The 18206-nt window shown below is 37.1% G+C and overlaps 2 protein-coding genes and 1 long non-coding RNA gene across 8 annotated transcripts in view; 2 read left to right on the top strand and 1 right to left on the bottom strand.

The window, feature by feature from the left end:
- LOC104449207 overlaps positions 1–3800 on the top strand; it is a 31098-nt gene extending 27298 nt beyond the window's left edge. For all 3 annotated transcript variants that reach the window (XM_010063274.3, XM_010063272.3, XM_010063273.3), the window contains exons 22-27: positions 631–711; positions 793–864; positions 1775–1819; positions 1913–1996; positions 2082–2185; positions 3226–3800. In XM_010063274.3, coding sequence (XP_010061576.2) covers positions 631–711; positions 793–864; positions 1775–1819; positions 1913–1996; positions 2082–2185; positions 3226–3340 — 501 coding nt within the window. In that variant the 3' untranslated portion in view covers positions 3341–3800. The remainder of the gene's footprint in view (positions 1–630; positions 712–792; positions 865–1774; positions 1820–1912; positions 1997–2081; positions 2186–3225) is intronic.
- A 3828-nt stretch (positions 3801–7628) lies between these two features.
- LOC120294917 lies at positions 7629–11735 on the top strand. The gene is made up of 2 exons (XR_005552271.1): positions 7629–8006; positions 11105–11735. It is a non-coding gene; the product is annotated as an uncharacterized LOC120294917 (long non-coding RNA).
- Positions 11736–11925: 190 nt separating this feature from the next.
- Positions 11926–15995, bottom strand: LOC104449209 (probable beta-1,4-xylosyltransferase IRX9H). 4 transcript variants are annotated; one of them, XR_726511.3, is made up of 4 exons: positions 14542–15995; positions 12677–12926; positions 12351–12586; positions 11926–12274 (listed from the first exon to the last, which is right to left on the bottom strand). XR_726511.3 is itself a non-coding variant. In XM_010063279.3 (4 exons), exons 1-3 carry the CDS (start codon positions 15357–15359, stop codon positions 12416–12418), a joined length of 1239 nt encoding a protein of 412 aa, XP_010061581.1. In that variant the 5' UTR covers positions 15360–15995; the 3' UTR covers positions 11926–12274; positions 12379–12415. The 4 variants fall into 4 exon arrangements, 3 of the variants coding, with proteins under 3 accessions (XP_010061581.1, XP_018732258.1, XP_039171860.1); XM_010063279.3 differs by having other exon boundaries at positions 12379–12586; XM_018876713.2 differs by having other exon boundaries at positions 11926–12586; positions 14542–15391; positions 15426–15995.
- Positions 15996–18206: the final 2211 nt, after the last annotated feature.

Below are 18206 nucleotides of genomic sequence, written 5' to 3'. Positions count from 1 at the left end.
TGAGACTAGTCATTTTTGTAAATTGCTGTTCCTCGCATGGTTAGTGGGTCAACCTGTTAAAGTCTTCTGCCAACGGGAAAGTAACTTATTGCAGTACCATACAGCACTATCAAGTTGCCCACTGAGGCAAGATACAATTCTTCTTGTTGAAATTCTTAGGTTAATCATAAGAAGCAGATAGGTTCACCAGTCACGTTTTAATCGAGTTTCTTCACCTGGGCTTACCACCAATCGTTTAGTCAGGCTCTCTTCTCAACAGTGAATGTTGACCTATTCATATGAGGGCATGAAGACCTCAGGCTAATTCTCGGTCATTGGCAAGGGAAAGTTAGCATCACTTAGCAGAAAAAGAAACAGCCTTGCCATATTCTTCATGCTGTCAGCATGTTTTTGTGGGATCAGAAAGCCTCATATGTTGATTGTAGCTTTCTTTTAACTATGGCAAATCTATTTGAGTATAGAGTAGGAATAGAGTAGGACTGACAAAAAAAAAAAAAAAAAAAAAAATCTATTTGAGTATTTAAAAATTGCCTGTTGCATCGAGTGCTGTTGTTTTCACTTTAAGGTCGATGCTTTAGGCAGCATTATGACATTGTCTTTCATCTATAAGGTTGGCCATTGATTTTACAGGTGATGGATGCTTGCTCGACTTGTTTTGAGCAGCGGACGGTTTTTACCCAGCAGGTGCTAGCAAAGGCCTTAAACCAGATGGTGAGTGGTTTTTTGCATGGCGGATGCCGGGACACATATCTTGTTCATTTTTTTATGGACAAAATCTTATTCATCTTCCAGGTTGATCGAACTCCATTGCCTCTTCTGTTCATGAGAACAGTCATTCAGGCCATTGATGCATTTCCTGCTCTGGTAACTCTTTTTTCTAGGCTTTAAGGTTGTTTCACTTTCAATGGTAATGATAGGACTTGTTTAACTGCCTCTCATTTTTATTTATATATTTTTGGTGGTTAACCATTGGGGTTTTACTCTATTTGTTCCATTTGTCTGGCTGATATTTTCATTTGCTTAATTAGGTAGAAATACCAGAAAGCACATCTCTTATATGATTGGATGAGCTAAGTTGAATTAATAGCAATTGAATTTTAGGCAGCCAGTCTCCTTTGCTAATGACCTTCTTGGCTAATTGCAATGCATCAATTGGGTAGACAAGAAATATGGAATTAAGAGAAAAAATGAAAGATTTCAGTAACGTTGTTGCTTCAAGTTTAAAGGGCTAAAGCTCCTCCCTGTTCTGGATTGATGGGTTACAAATGGGAAAGAGAGCATGAAGCTGAAACAAAAAGAAGTTAAGAAAAGTAAAGGTCTTTCAGGGAAATAAATAAAGGAAGCGACATGTTGGGACTTGCAAGGGTGAATTCTCTTAAATTTGACCAAATAATATAATTATTGAATCCCATAATTGAAAAATGATTGTATAGCTGTAGGGAACTGATCCTAGTACTCCTTGCTTTAGGGATGCTTTATCTTACCTTCAGACCCTCAGCAAGCATATAGTCTAAGATGACAGGAAACTGGCTGGTGAAGCAGTTTTATTTGTGCAGATTTTCTTGATATAGGTTATTGTTAAGTGGTTGCTTTCTAGATAGTTAAGCACATTGATTGCCTAATCAGCTCCAGTGTCTCCTCTCCTGTTCTTGATGCCTTTTGATTTATTAATTGTCTAAAAGCCGCGGAATAGTGGTGTTTGTATTTATCTTCAGAAGAAGAGGTCCCCTTCTGTTACTTGCATGGAACTTGACTGTTCTGCTTGTAAACACAGGTTGACTTTGTAATGGAGATTCTCTCCAAACTGGTTAGTAAGCAGGTATGTTGGCTTCATCTGCCATTTAGCTTTTCTTTTATTGGCTTATATAATTTTGATTTGTGGAAGCTAACATGATCTATGCTTTTATGTCAGATTTGGAAGATGCCTAAGCTTTGGGTGGGCTTCTTGAAATGCGTATCCCAGACGCAGCCACATTCTTTCGGCGTATTGTTGCAGGTGCCTATGATAATTTTCTTTGAATACTTTTAATCTCTCCATGTAATTCAGTAAGCAGCATTTTCCCCTCAATTGCTGTTTGCAGTTGCCCCCGCCGCAACTTGAGAGTTCTTTAAATAAATATACCTCCTTGAGAGGGCCTCTTACTGCTTTTGCAAGTCAACCAAATATTAGAGCTTCGCTACCCAGGTACTTTTTGCTCTATAACTTTGTACATTTTGTCATTGCTGTTCTCCTCCTCCTCCAGACATTTCTCTTTTCTGGTACTTCCAACTGAGTAAAACAAGAGGCGTGTGCCGCAAGCAGATTTGGCATTTCAATAATCTTCTGTACTCGGATTGCCAGCCAATTGTAGTATGATCTTGTTAATAATAAGGAGAGCCATTCGTGCCATGACCGATGTAGAAGCATGTCCCATGGTGGTTTTCAATGATTTGGTTCTACTTTAATTTGTGGAAAAAAGAACATTCACATCAACTGTTGATTTGTTATTGTAAATGAGTGGACAGCCAACTTGGTAAGGTAGCTGGGTTGAATTCCAAACGAAAATACATTGCATAAACTAAGTTTTAGATTGGCTAACCAACTTGGCAGAAGCAGAATCTGTTGGTACGTCTTTTGGAAATAGGTTTGTTTGGTATTGGGAAAATTTAGGTGTTGTACAGAGTCCGTGGGAGCTTTAATCTGGTTGTGGTCCTCACTTTCACTACTTGCTGCTGTTGTCCGTTCACTCATCTCCTTACATGGATTTATACACCTCACAACCTGATATTTGCTATCGAACCGCTGGGGTACAAGGTCCGACAAGATGTATTTCTTGATTGTCCATTATTATAGTATTTTACTATTTACCTGGCATTGCACTTTAGCTATAAATCTTGATCTTGATGCATGAATGGCTCGGATCAACAGTGTGATGAACATCACTCTTTCTGTTTTGACCTATGGAGAAAGAACTACTTAACATAGAGCACGAATGGACTGATTTTCCGCCACTAAGTGTGAGATGTAGAGCTCCAGAGAGGAATGTTTGGGTTACCTTTTGCATCGACTATTTAGGCTCTATGCTTTAAGTAGTTTGATTTGATTTTGCTTTTCCATTTTGTCTTCTGTTAGGGGTTTTTCCCTCTGATTTCGGGGTCTTCGATGTCCCCTTTTCTGATTGAAGTTTAAATTGGATAACTTTGTCCTTGTTTTCTACTTGGTTTTTAAACTGTGACTGTTGGCAGGACGACTCTATCGGTTCTTGGCCTCACAAGTGAAACTCATGTCCAGCAACCGCATGTTGCATCTTCCCTGGCCTCGGGCGCAAGCTCTTCGGTCCATGGAACGACGATGACATGATATCACAAACACATGGCTTGATAGATTGATCAAACTGTGCTATACGGCAGCAGATGGGGATGAGGAGGATGGCAAATTTGGTTCTTCGAAATTTTTTGAGTGGAAGATGTAAATTGGCGGCTCGTTATGGTGGCTGTTGGCCTTGTTAAAATTGAAGGGGTCACTTCAGCTCTGCTTCCATTATGTTCTCCGGGAGGGATTGCCGTTTAAGTGAGATCCCTCCGCTGCTGCCGACGCCGCTGCTGCTCCTCCGGAAATGTACATTAGTTGTATATTTCATCGTAGTTCCGGTGATCCAGTTCCCATCGGATAGGCTCTGAATTTTTTGTTCTTATCATTGTATTATAAGAAATAATTGATTCGAAAAGTTGCCGACAAAAAGCTAAAAAAAAAAATAGGAAATAGCGCACTAGATTAGCATTTTACCATTTACAGCAATATAAAACTTTTCATCATCTAATTTACGTATTCAGACCATAATTTAATTGCGCTCAGTCAAGCAGAATCCGTGTTGACACCATTAGGGGTGGCCATGGGCCTGTGCCGGTGCTGGTGCCGGGGAATGGCCGGACCAGACTGGGCCCGTGCATGGACGCCGGACTGGGTCAAGTCCGGTGGGGTAGTTCAGGCCCGAGGATTGTTTTTTATTGCAGATTTCCTACGTTTGAAGTCATGGCCGTATAGGCCGAACATGAAATCAATTTTTAGGGCCCGACCCTTGAAACTGGGGTCACTAGGTGTGTGATCGTTGAACGCCGTACAGCCGATTAGTTGACTGATCGGAGAAAAAGCTTATCCCCTTTGTAAATTGGCTCCCTTACCTTTCGGCTTTCTTCGGTCCTCACTCCACTTCCTAACGAAATTGCTCTCTAAAAACAGTTTGTGGATATCAGTTCTTTCATTTCCCGTTACCATTATTTGATCATGCTCTAAGTATCGTCATAGAGAATAATAACAATATTATCCATTTCCGTTCATCCTAACTCAATTCATACTTCATCACACAATTGCCATGGGACTTACTGAGTCATGCAATGATAATGCCCCGTGAATAGATGCAACAACCCGACAATCGGTAGGTATTCAAGGGTGAACGCTGAAAGCCAGTTTTTGGCGAGACTCTTTTCTCCAGAGAATTCCCTATACCGAAGAAAACTCACTAGTAATTGCAGCGACAATGAGGCGGGATGGACGTCCGATGTCTGGATTGTGGGGTTGAGATTGATGCTAATGGTGTTAAGAAGGCCGTTTGCACGATACTCAGTTACAATAGGTAGCCAGCAGGACAAAATACAGAGATGCAACGATAAAGGGAGCTTGTATATCAATGTTTTACTGCCGAGCAACCCTTTGGCTTCACTTAAGATTCCTAAACAGCTCTACTGACTCAATTCAGGCTCGTTCCCCATAGAAAATGGGGATTTGGCATGTCTATCATTGATGGGTAACTTTTGAACCTCTTTCACTTTTAATTTGTGGAGCTACTGGGTAGTTTTCGGACATCGGGTCAATGAGGAAAGGAAATTACATCACTAAGCTCTTGCGATTAAAAAATTAGCTATCCTCATGACTCTCGAATTGTGACTGTCAAAATAGTAAGAGCTGACAATGAGTTTGCCATCTCCGATAAAATCTTCTACATTACTTTAGATAATGATGGCTTGAACAACTCTCCAACAAAGTCTAATCTAACTTCTGTTCTTCCATATGCGGTGCACATGCCACTGTATTAACTTGTGTGTACGAAACAATCTCTACAGTCGTGCGATTTCATGGCCACCCTACATGAATGGATTCAACAAATTTAGATCCACCCCCTTAGGCATCAAGAGCTAGAGGTCCTCTACATGACAAGCAAAGAAAGTTGAGAAGTTCCTTTTAGATGTAAGAATAAGGTGGAATTCCACATACAAAGTGTTGAAGAAAACGTGAAAGTAAATGGGTGAGCCATCGCTATACTCCACCATTCATAGCAGAAGCGCTGATCTCCTACTGTTTACACAAGATTGGAGGATTGCTGAAGTCCTTACGAGCTTCTTGTAGATTTTCAATGGTGCAACAAATATTTTGTCGTCTAATGATTTTCTGTCAAACAACTAGCAACGTTCTGTTTTTATACATGATATCGGTTGAATTAGCGAACAAAAGAGGTGATACCTTCTCCAATGAAGTAGTATTGGCCGTGAAGGAGAAATTCTCAAAAGTATTACAAGAAAATTCTGTCTTTTTTCTTTTTTAATCCATCGTCTTGGATCCTTGGCTCAAATTAGAGGGGCTCGAAAGTCTCCTTGTTCAGTATTGCGACCATTTGGGATTGGATGAGGAGGTCTAAGTGAAGTAGATATAGCGATGGTGAGGATTTTGCTCTAGTCAATTCAATATGATGAACTCTAGTCCATAGACAGAGATGTTGCGCTTGGAAATCTATATGATATTCTCTTTGTAAGAAGAAGAACATCTACGGCCTTCCGCTAGCTCTGTCTTCATCTACTAATAAATTGGAAATGTACTTGAAAACAAACTACTTCAAAAACATTGAAAGAGTTGGTGAAGACAACTCCACATTCTAAAGTAATGACAGAGCATAGTGTCATGTTTTCCAATTCTTTCCACCATAGCTCGCAACTTATTGATTTCATTGGTTTTTACGGTACCATCAGAGTCCACATTAAATACTTGCTAACAGATTATGAAAGACTATAGGTGCAATGTTGATTGTGAAAAAATGAATGAATGGCCAAATGTGTCAAACCGTAAATATGAGGACAATGACACCTTATCATCCGAATTATGATGAGGGATTGGCACGAAAATACTGAGTTTATCATAATTCTCTTGGGTCTAATCTATCTGTAATTATTATTGTGGCACTTGTACATGTAATTTGTTTTTCAAATTTGATGATATATTTATGCTATATTTGTGTTTAATTTGGAGAGTGTTTTTGTTTAATTTTTCTCAAATGATTTTTGAATTACTCTTAATATTGGGAAACCAACATATATATCCCAAAATATCATTATATTTGCATGTCTTGCAAATTGTATTTATTATGACAATATAATATTCAATTTATAATCATCATTTTGGATTTTAAATTTTGAATTTAATTAAAAGAATGTGGGGTTGGGGTTAGTCCTGCCTGGACCCGGCACAACTCGCTATTGGTATGGCCCAATGACCAACCCAAGTCGCTATGACGATTTTTCTGATGGAGGCATTGACATACAGAATAGGACTCTTTATCATCATCTAATTGAGTAGTTTTTTTGATCAAATTTTTGGTTTCGCATCTTACTTCTTCCTTTGTTTTCCACTTGCTCTCCTTGTTTTCTCTTTTAATTGTAAATAGAGGGATGACCACCTGCTTATGTCATCTTTTTCTGATATGGCATTTACTTTGATGTCAAAACTTTTTATCGAATCACTTAAGTGCCATTTTTATTAAAACAAATGATCATTTAAGTGTCAACTCTAATTTGGGATGCTAGAAATATAACATGTCAATATTTTATCCATTTTCCATAACCAACATAGTTTGTCAGCATGCTTAGTTAGTATTAATAGCCCTAAACAATGTTCTCTACATGTTTTGTCCCAAATATAAAATTTAATTTGGGCAAATCAAGTCATTTCCCCAAAATTTTCAAATCCTAATTTTTTTTTGTCAGTCCTACTCTATTCCTACTCTACACTCACTCTCAGACTTTTGCCCTGCCTCTTGTAGGGCGTGGGAGTCGAAGCCCACTCCTGAAACTTATGCGTCCCCACCCCCATCCCCCCTGAGAATGTGGGGATTTGAACCCCTCACTTCCCCCTTCCATGTTGGAAGGGTGGCCACTTGGGCGAATCCTAATTCATAACCCTAAAATTAGGAGCTAAATTTTGCAATTGGAGAATAAGAGCAGTACAAGTGGCTCAAATTTGTTTGGACAAAGCTAAGGTGAATACTCCTATTTTTGCGGGCTCAGAAATCTAGGCTTAAACAAAGTTAAATCTCAGGTGAAGATTTTATATTTGTGGAGTTCGTCTTTCTTAATTAGGGATAAGAATATTAGAAATGCCAAAAATTTCATATCTTACTCACTTTAGTGTCAAAAATTTTCACGGACTCACTTAAGTGTCAAGTTAAAAAAATAAAAAATGATTATTAAAGTGCCTTCAACGAAAAATTCCAACCAAAAAAATCACTTGACTTTTATAATTAAAAGTTCCATCTAAGGTGGCAATTATAAAAGAAAAATTAGTCCACATTGGACAAATAAAACGATGTTTTATAATCCAATGTGGCCGGTTGTGTAACAAGTCATTTTCTTCGACTCTCTCTCCGCCTCCCTCCTTCCCTCCCCACTACCCTCTTCATCTTCTTCTACTCCTTCGCCATCCTCTCCACCACCAGCCCAGGAGCCACCACCCACCGTGCCAAGCACCGCCATCCTCTTCCCTGAAAAAATTCGCCTTGTTTCACTTTAGCTGCCATGAGATCGTCATCGTTGCCGTTCTCAGCTGCGTCCATAGTTGTGATTTGTCAAGTTCTATTTTCCCTGTTCTTTGATCAAAAGCTTTGAAGAGCTGGAATCGCGGTTGCAGATCGTTCAATAGATTTCGATCCTAATTGCCATTCACGTTGCTGGTCGTTGTTTGTTGCTGTCCGTCGCCGTTCATTGTAAGCCATCTTTGCTGGCTTCATCTCCGATGAGCACCAAGAGTGTGCTTTGTTTCACTTTGTTCCATCACCTAAAATTTCGAAGGTTGTTGGACCTTATTTGAAGTCCTCATGATGATTTTAATTTCGAGTGTTGACGAGTTTTAAAGTCAGTTCACGCTTCCTTAATCATAGATTGTGATTAGAATCTTCATCAAGGTACAATTCTATTCACTTAATCTTGATTTATTAAGGACAAAAATAGCTATGTCAAAAGCTAGTTTCCGATTGAACAACAATCTGATTGAGTTTGACTTTAGCTCGATGATTCTTTGTATGTTTGCTTGTTTGGCTTTCATTTGGATGTCGGATTCTAAATTGCTTTGAATGTAAATACTGTCAGGAAATTGGTCGCCACATGTTCAATGGAATACCTAAACTGAACTCATGCAGATTTGTCTCCTCCTGCCATCAATGTCGAAACCAAAATGAAACCCTTAAAATGGACATCCTCAAGCAAGATAAAATTTCTGTTTCTCGATTTCTCTGTTTCTCTGTTTCCGGAACAGGTTTGGAACAGAAATCCGTTTGGTAAAGCAATTTGATTTCTCTATTTCTGAAACAGATTTCTATTCTAGAAATAGAGAAATTGAAGAAATCGAAACTGAAAATTTTAACTTCTCAATTTCTGAAATAGAAATCAGAAATTGAAATCAAACCATATAAAATAATCTTGCAACTTTCTTGCTAACTTAATTCACTCATAACCACAACTTCACAAATTATTGCTAATTTTCATTTTCTTATTTTGCTCGTGTTTTTTTTTTTTCAATTTTTTTGATAACTTCCTCTTTAGGATGAAAGGCAATTGAATAGGTCCCCAATTTTCAAAAATGACCAAAGTTCTTAAATACTTACTTAAAAACAATGGGGGCTCTTTCCCTCCTAGAAAAGGCACGCGCATGGCTAGTTGAAGAAAAAATTATTACGTAATAGATGAATAAAAAACGTGCCTAGAAATTTAACCTTATTTTTTACGAATTCAAAATTCTTGCAAAATCAAAATAATTAGATTGTTACACAATCTTGAATTTTAATTCGAAGGCAAGAGATTCAAGAGAATCTCTCTATTTGCTATGCAAGGGCCATTAAAGGTTCATTGAGCAACAATAAAGAAATTAGGGATGAACAACTGAACTGATTCAATTCGAGAATCAAAATAAACCAACCTTTCCCCGATTGGTTCCTAACCATAAACATTACTTTAAGGTAGAATTCTCATATATTCCTTTACACCATTAATTTTATTTTGTTGATAATTTTTGATAAAATGACAAGGCTGTATAGGCGCCATTGATAGTACCCATATTCATGCTTCCGCAGTACTTGTTTGAACCTACGCAGGATGGGCTTGCAAATGATACATTGACCGATGAGGGAAACCAAATTAATACGCTTAGGAAAACAATTGCTAATAAAATGGCAAGGGATAATAATATGCCAGAAATTCTATGAAATTGTATTTTCAACTTTTGTAATGTATTAGTATTATTTCGATTATTATTTTGTATTTGAGGATTTCCCATGTTGTTTTAGTATTATTTCGACTATTATTTTGTATTTGAGGATTTCCTATGTTGTTATCTAATCAATTTTTATTTCTAGAAATATAAAATTTGTTATGTTATCAAACGGATTTCTGTTTCAGAAATAGAAATTTTGAGTCGTTATCAAACAAGTTTCTTTGCTCAGAAACTTGTCCGGGGAATAGAAATTAAGAAATTGATTACTGGTCAGAAATCAATTTCTGTTTCAAAAATTTTGTCATGCGCAGCCTTAAGATGCGCCAAACCCTCGCCGAAGAAAATGACGGACGGCGCATCTTCAACCCTCCTCCATCTACATTGAGGGCAAATTGAATAAGGTTTTAGTTTGGGGTTGCGATCAATTTGGAAAATTCTTTGTAAGTTGTTATTTAGGGTTTATATGTTGGGGCAAAACACGTAAACAACATTGTTTTGATACATATGCTGACTAAACTAGAGGTCATCATCTTTGTAATTGTGTTTCTCCGACAATTATGAAGATGGAGATTGATCATATTTTTATAATAATAAATGAACAAAAAATATTTTTGTCGTCAAGCGATAATAAAAATATTTATTGACTAATTATTTTAAAAGATACAAATAATTATTTTTTGAAAAAATATTTTTTAAATTATTTAATTTCCGTATAACAAATTGAGCTAAGCGTCCTTTTTTTCTTTTATCGATTGTGAGAAAATTACTCTAACATGAAGATAAAGCAGCGTGCAGCGTTCCCCCCCTCCTTCTCTCCTCTGGCGACAATCTGTATTGAAAAGTCTCTCTTCTACGGTACCAAACAAAAATAAAGAAAACAAGGGGAAAACTCCCCTTTTTATCTCATTGACCCATTCTAAGTTACGAAATTTGGCCTAAGCATAATTCTTAATTTCTAACCTCTGAAATAGAAATTCAAAAAACAAGCATGAAATATATCAAATAATTAAGCATTTCTGTAATTGATTTTATCATGAAGAGATGTATACTGTAATTTCCAAGATACAAACTCCTAAGTTGTACAGGATAGAAAGAAACACACGCTTGAATAAGTTCTTTAAATACTGTTGAGTCTTTGACATTGTAAAACAAGTTATCCAATCACCATGGATAAGCATTGTATGTGAGATTCAGCTCCCGTTGTTGATGTTAACAACGAATGACGTAGTCACTTAAAGTTCTATTTCACCTTCCGGATGGCTCTTTTCACCCTTCTCCTCAAAGTATTATTGAAAAAGGTAACTGAAATTCGGGGCAACACATAATAATTTTTCTACAGTATTCTGGTCACATGAAAATTTTGTACACGGGTAGCAAAATGTGAGTATACTCATTCGTGGGCTATTGTATCCCTTCATAGTGAGTGGTTTGAACGGCATGAGGAAATCCTATATAATCAATATATAGCTTTCAATGCACTCATCAGACTTGAAATGGGAATCATCGGGGCATGGAGCACGTGCGGCGTGCGGCGATCTACCTTTCGGCAGATGCTGTTGCATCGAAACTCATGGTTTCGTGAAATGGTATCTGCAGGCTCTTATCAAGGGAAGTGATCGAGAATTTGAACGCGCATCCGGTTGCCAGATCGAGCGAAAGAACTGCAGACGAAAGCATGGCGGTAGAGAAGGTAACAGAATTGGAGGAGAGAGATCCGACGTCCGTAGAGCCCGAACAGAGAAAACCATGGGAAAGGCAAGGACAGGAGGAGGGTCATGTGCCAGATGAAATATAAAGCTTTTGGATTGTTGGTTTTCCGCTTCCGCCTTTGCTACGCAAGCCTGACCACTTGAAGGCGGGACTCGAACCCACCAATCTGACAGCAGTTTTAGTTCAACGTTCGGAAAAATTGAAGTTTCATTCTCTTAGAATTGTCCACGCCTTTGTCTGAAACCATCGTTTGATGAAATGCAGGATGCACTCTCTGCTCGCGGCGCCAATATAGGAGATTTGCAACATCAGCAAATCAATGCGTCGATGAGCTTGTGAAGATAGGACTTGATGGAACGCAACAGGCCGGCGTTTATGTTCATGTCCCGGATGATCTAGCCAGGATTTTGGAACTCATTATGAATGGGTTCTGGACAACTGTGTTTTCTGCAAAAGCTTGAGTTCGCCTCTGAAAAATCAAGCAAAAAATCTTCTAATGAAGAGCAATTTCATTTTATTTTTTTTGTTTCGGCCAGATAAGGAGGAATTAGCTGCTCTAGTACCAGATGCGAATTTGATCCTGCTTATTTTCAGTTTTCACTGCTTGACTTCCTTTTGGCCACTTCCATATCAGCAACTTTCAGAATAGACAATCGGTGAATCAAAATGATGAATGAACATATCATGCCTTCATTTAAGTGCAATCATTTTTAAACCAGCATAGTGTGTCAAATGCTGGAAAGCAAACGAAAATTTTTGGCATTTATAATCTTGAAGGACATTTGCCCACGTTTGATTACATGAATGATAAGCAACCGTCCCAACCTCAACAGGAAACCAGCACCCCGTACCTTTTGCATCGAACGGGTGCACTTAAACCCAAAAGATTTCCGAGAAGATAAAGAAACGAAAAATGGAAACCTTGTGTTGGAGGATGAAGCTCTAATCAAAATTTCATTCTGAGAAAGAATGACTTGTGCGTTGTGCACCTTCAATTGGCATCAACGCTACACCACCTGGTGCTGCTTGTACAACCACCACCAGCGCCAGCACATCCTGTTCATACAACAGAAGCAGACATGAGAGATGACTAATCTGCTTGTGTTTCTCTCCTCTTTTTCACATGTATGACCTTAAGAGGAATATCTGAGGATCAATACATCTCTCCGGTGAAAAGTATCAACGGTCAAACTTCAGTCATCTTAAAGGGAGAACATCATCAAGATTCTTCTGAAGCAACCAGCCAGGGGGGTACGGAAGACCAGGACCATCCAAATAGAGATGCCAGTTCATTATTAGCGAGCAGCCAGGAGGAATTGCTTCCATTTGACTTTCATCTTCTACCACTTGTTCTATAAATTTTGTACCCTGCAAAAGAAATTGAGCAACAGTAAATTTCATAAATCATAATGTCGAGCACACAAGGCAAATTCTTTACTTCTGGACTTCAATTATTACCTGGAAACCTTCCTTCAAAGAGCCCACCAGCTGAATTGGATTAGATATGGGATGGTGCCATCTCTTTGGATCCCACAAGATTGTACTGTTGAAAGCAAATCCAGATTTATCAACTTGGAACCTATGGAGTCTCTTACTTCTTTCATTTGTGTGCCAACCCATTATTTGACTTCCGTTGCACACGGGACCTTCCAATATTACTTTGTTTTTGCTCTGCGCAAGCATCGCGACAGGCCAAGTGCCAAAACGACTGAAAGGCAAGCAGAGCTAAGTCAGGACATCCTATATAACAGATGCAAATTTCAATTATATAACAGATCAACAATTGACAGCAGATATATTCATTTACTATATGCCAATTGTCTAGTTCGCCTGGACAGAATAGACTTCAACAAGTCCTTTTTCCACTATGGATACACACATACACCACATGGTAGAAGAGTCAGAATGTAGATATTACAAATTCTCCCTTAGGGGTTGCCTAAAAGTTTGGCACTCTAGACTCTAGATAGCCAAAGATGCCTTCTCCTCATTGCAAGGATTGTTTTTTTTTGGTACATTCTCCAGAGTAGGCTGCCACCCAAGCAATTGGAAAATTTTCCTACAAGTATTTTCAACCAATGGAGAATTAATTACGTAACTCCTACCATCTCTTAATTATTCGTCTCTAGTAATATTTATGTACTTTTTAAATGCTATTAAGTGTGTGCTTAAGCGAATTAAAATATAGTCAATATGCTATGCTATCAAGTGTGGTTTCATTTTTCACTTTGCCTTAAATTATGTTTTGATTAACTATAAAATCACAGGTCATTTTCTACATTTTCATTAATTCGACAAGACAATATTCATTCACATAACTACACCAACTTTGTTCAAGTATCCCTTGCACAACTACGTTCAGTAACTACATCTAAACATCCAGCTTCATTTTTTATTTTTCATATAATATTGATTCTAATATTCTCAAATATCATCGTAAAACATTCAGTAACTACATCTAAACATCCAGCTTCATTTTTTATTTTTCATATAATATTGATTCTAATATTCTCAAATATCATTGTAATAGTCTTAATTTTATAGCCATCCCACTCAATACACAGGTTGCCATCTAAATGTCAGTAAAATCGATAAAAAGAAAAGAGAGCAGAAAGCTAATGGGTTAAGACTAAAACAGAGATTCAAATAATGAGGAAATATATATCAGCACCGAAGATAGTGTCATACTAATAACTAAGGGCAAAGTATACAACTCCGATATAGAATATGCAAAAGTTGTCTCCATGAATTCAAGTGTATTAGTCATGAGCATGTGAGAGATAACGGATAAGGGGGCCACACACAAAACATGATCCACGGAGTGCGGTATCCTAACAAACTCCTGATTGTCAATATTGTCAGGCAAATTGGATGAAAGATGTCCGCAGACTCTAAACTCGATTGCAACCTTACGCATCCATCAAACTAGATGGGCAAAGAAGCAAAGAAGCAAAGAACCTAAATACATTCAGCAATAAACATTCACCAGTACAAATAAATAAAAAAATTACTGGAAGCTAATAAACAGGTAAAAAGTTACTAACAAGCACATCTACAATCCTATGGTGTCTTCTGTTAAGGGCTACTTAATCCCATGCCAGCAAGGCCAATTACGATTCAGAAAACATAAGATTCATCTTTGACTTTCTTCCAACGGTTCCTGTTCTGACACATACACCTTCAGTCCAACAATGCCAGATTTTGAAGCAAGATACTTACAATCAAATAAAGATTAATTGACAATTAAAGAGCTTCTAAATGGCATCCCATCAAAACAAACAGAAACAACATAATAAAGAAGAAACAGTAAAGCTTATAATTACCTAATTTGTCTTAGGTTCTTGAACAACTCTATTGAGTAAATGTTATAGTCGTCCGCAAAGTAAACAATGCCATCGAGTTGATGGTGCTGGATGTGCTCCAATGCTTTGTTCCGCTGATGCACACCCTGGTCTTTAACATCTGTCACGTTCTTAACACACACCAAATGCCTATACATGACCCCGGTTTTTCTCAATACGTCTGCAGTCTCCATTGAAGCTGCATCCATCTCCACCACAATCCACAACAATGGAGATTGCACGAGCCTTAATACCTGACCAAGCCTGTTCAAAAAGTAGGCCTGCAGGGCCCTGTTATACGTTGGTGTAACCACAATCAGCTGCTTTTTAGGCACCAAACTTGAACCCTCTTCCAAATTCATCTCAACCTTTTCTTCTACCCTCAAATTAACAGCTCTAATGACGAAATCCTTACGCTCAATCGACTGATCCACTCCAGCATCCAACCTGACATTGGTCGGAGGCGGCTTAACCTCCAACGAATGATTAGCTCGCAAGTCGTTTACATGCCCATAAGGGATCAAACCTAGTAAAAATCCTAGTATGAAAAACAACAAAAACCTATAAAATGATCTCCACAGCGGCGGAGACTTTCTCGAGTACTTTCCGGGGAAAATGGCGGCGAACATTCCACGGATTCTAATTCCTGATGCGGCGAAACCCAGCGAAGCAGATGATGCTTTGCCAAAAACATAGGAAGGCCTCTGATTTGGTGATGATCCTAACAAAAAGGAGTCCCCATTTGGGTAATTGCGATCATTATAAGGAGGCAAGGTTCTCCTGCTCGACACCATTGACATCGCACGTCAGAGACCGATCACCCAAGATGATCCGAGACACGTATCCTTAACCACCAATTCCCTCAATTCAGCACAGAAAAAACTAAACTAAGACCACCGAAAAACGCCCCAAACAAATGCCCACTGAAACCCAAGAAAGCAAGAAGAAGTTCAATCCAACGAAATTACACAAGTAAGTCAGAGTCGGGTCATGCAGGAGATGAAATTGCCAAGAAAAACCCACAAAAAGAAAAACCCAGATGAACAGAAAGAGTCAAAAAGACAAACGGGAAAGTGGGGAGGCAGCGACGATCTAGCGACAAAGAGAGGATTTTTATCATTTCCCTTTTGAGGATTCTGGAAGGATAGAGAGAGAGTGGGGGTGGCAGGTGAAGTTTGAAGCGTTCAAAGCTGGAGCAAATCCTTCAAAGGCACCACCTGGGTATATGCAGATACATTACACGTGAGCCCTCGGTCGTGAGAGAGACATGAAACTCCAAGGTTGAAACATTCTGGGCACAATCGAATCGGAAAAATGGAGTCTTGTCGGCCTGGTGAACCGCTCTCGCACGTTAAAACCTCCGTGTCGGAGGCTTGCGAGCTACGGTGGTGGCCAATCCCATGGCGATCGAAGGCGTTCCTGTCAACTCGGGTTGCCTTTTACTCTCAGTAATGATTAATTTACCATTTTTCTTTTTTGGGTCTGTAGTAATTTTACCATTTAATTATTTTATCATCTGAGCTTTTCTTCACGACAAAGGACCAAAAAAGAAAGAAATATCACCGACATTTCACCTAATTTTCGATCGAAAGAATACAGGATCGCTCTAATTTATCATAGAGCAACTCTGCTTATTTCAATTCATTTTCGCGATAGCTTTTAATTTAAATTTTGAATTCTGCGTCAAGAAAGTTTTAAGTATCAATTAATCTTTGCACTTTCCGTTTCAACGCTCATCTTTCAATGACTTTCAAACATTTAATACTCCCTATATAATATTAGCCCATAACTATTTACCATCTCTTTAAATAATCGTTTTTAATGAATAAATTTATCATTTTCAATGCTATTGAAAGATGACATTATTCATGTTGAGATTAGTAGATTTGTAAGAATAAAGTATTCAATGACATTGTATTCATACAATATACTAATCCTCATAAGGTAATGATATTTGAAGTTTTGATTACATTATTATAATTTGATGATTTTGGTACCTACTTTTCCAATTATAGCCTTTGGCTCAGTTTTGATTAAACCTTGTCGTGAAGCCACTTATGTGCGGTGAAGATCATCGAGAGAATCAGGTTTTTAACCTAGGAGTTTTATTTATTTATTATCTATTTTTATTATTTTTTGCAGTTATGGAAGACAAATCATGATCTGCCATGATAGATGTGCAATTTATTTACTACATTAATTAAGCTGTATCCTGGTCACATTCCCCAGCCATTGCATCCATAAACTCTGCACTCTGCATCATAAATATTAAAAAAAAAGAACGTGATATATTATAACAATAACCTAATATATTATACAAAAAGCCACTTTTGCCCATTAAATGAACTGAATTTTGATGGAGGGAGATTTATTTTTATATGAAATATAAGAGCTATTCCAAAAAAAAAAAAAATGAAAGTTTAATGGAAAATTTCTCAACAATAAGTAGTAAAATTGATCTATGAGAATGAGAAAATATCTATAAAATTAAGAGGTACTTTTTCAAAAAAAAAAAAATAATATGATTATAGTAATTGCATCTATCTAGTAAACTCTATGAGAATGAGAAATTAACTATGTCTATAATTGCACGCAAAATTGATTCTATTATGCATCATATGTGATGTGATATATTTAAAAAATAATATGGAGAGAAAAATTGACTTGCATTCTTACAATATAATACGGCATAAAGAGCAAATCATTTCGACTCAATCCAATAAAACAACAGTAAAATACAATGTTGTAGTTAATATTACTTAAAGGATAATTATTACTCAAAAGAAATGACCATACAATTGACTCGAATCAAATAGATTAGTTCAATTTTTAATCAGGAGATTATTGGTAAATGCTTACAAATAAGGAAAAATAAACCAATAATTTCAATTATCTTCTAAATGATTTATTTGCAATGTGTACTTCTTTAACTAGTTCATGATTATCGTCGGTTCTACAACTAAAAGATACTAGTTTCATATAACAAACACAAAATTTCAAAGTAAAAATTGTACATGAAATCCATGTGAAATATGGACAAATACACTATTATATGACTAATATTAACTAGGAATGCATTTAATGTGGATGTTTATTAATGAAGTCTGTTTTTTTTTTCCTTCTTAGAGAATGTTAATGAAAGAATCTTTGAAACCTTAATTTAAATATAGATATCCAACTCTATATTTTAACATATATAAGCAATATGCTTCGGGGGAGAACTTCTTTGCCTATTGTCACAATTTTTTTTTTCAATTTAAATGTGAATGATAAAAACCGATGCAACGCATGAGTCTATTCCTTTTCAAATAGAAGTTTAAAGTTTTCCCAACAAAAGTAAAACTTTGAGAGATGAATCTTTGATATGTCAATTTACAGACAAATGTTTAGTTCTACTATAATATTCTACGTATAGTATAAATTAGCAACATAACATGTCAAGAATTATTTATATGCCCAAAAATATAATTTATTGGTTTCATATTTACATTGACAAATATATCACATTAGATTATGCAAATTAATAATGATTCAATCATTACGTATTATTTTTCTATCGAATGTTGTACTTTAAATATTCCATCTATAATATGGAATCATTTCGTGTTTACAACACAATTGATGTAAGATCATTTTGATATTTGCGA

The sequence above is a fragment of the Eucalyptus grandis genome, chromosome 6 (assembly GCF_016545825.1).
Source record: "Eucalyptus grandis isolate ANBG69807.140 chromosome 6, ASM1654582v1, whole genome shotgun sequence".
NCBI lineage: Eukaryota > Viridiplantae > Streptophyta > Magnoliopsida > Myrtales > Myrtaceae > Eucalyptus > Eucalyptus grandis.
This window is presented reverse-complemented; position numbering and strand designations above follow the sequence as displayed.

What these genes read in the sequence shown, in the direction of transcription:
- LOC104449209 (XM_039315926.1), bottom strand. Translation starts at nt 15,359, where the DNA reads ATGTCAATGGTGTCGAGCAGGAGAACCTTGCCTCCTTATAATGATCGC. An exon ending in AAGAACCTAAGACAAATTAG is followed by an intron (nt 12,927 to 14,541) that starts GTAATTATAAGC and finishes CTTGCCTTTCAG; the next exon opens with TCGTTTTGGCACTTGGCCTG. An exon ending in CTTTGAAGGAAGGTTTCCAG is followed by an intron (nt 12,587 to 12,676) that starts GTAATAATTGAA and finishes TTTCTTTTGCAG; the next exon opens with GGTACAAAATTTATAGAACA.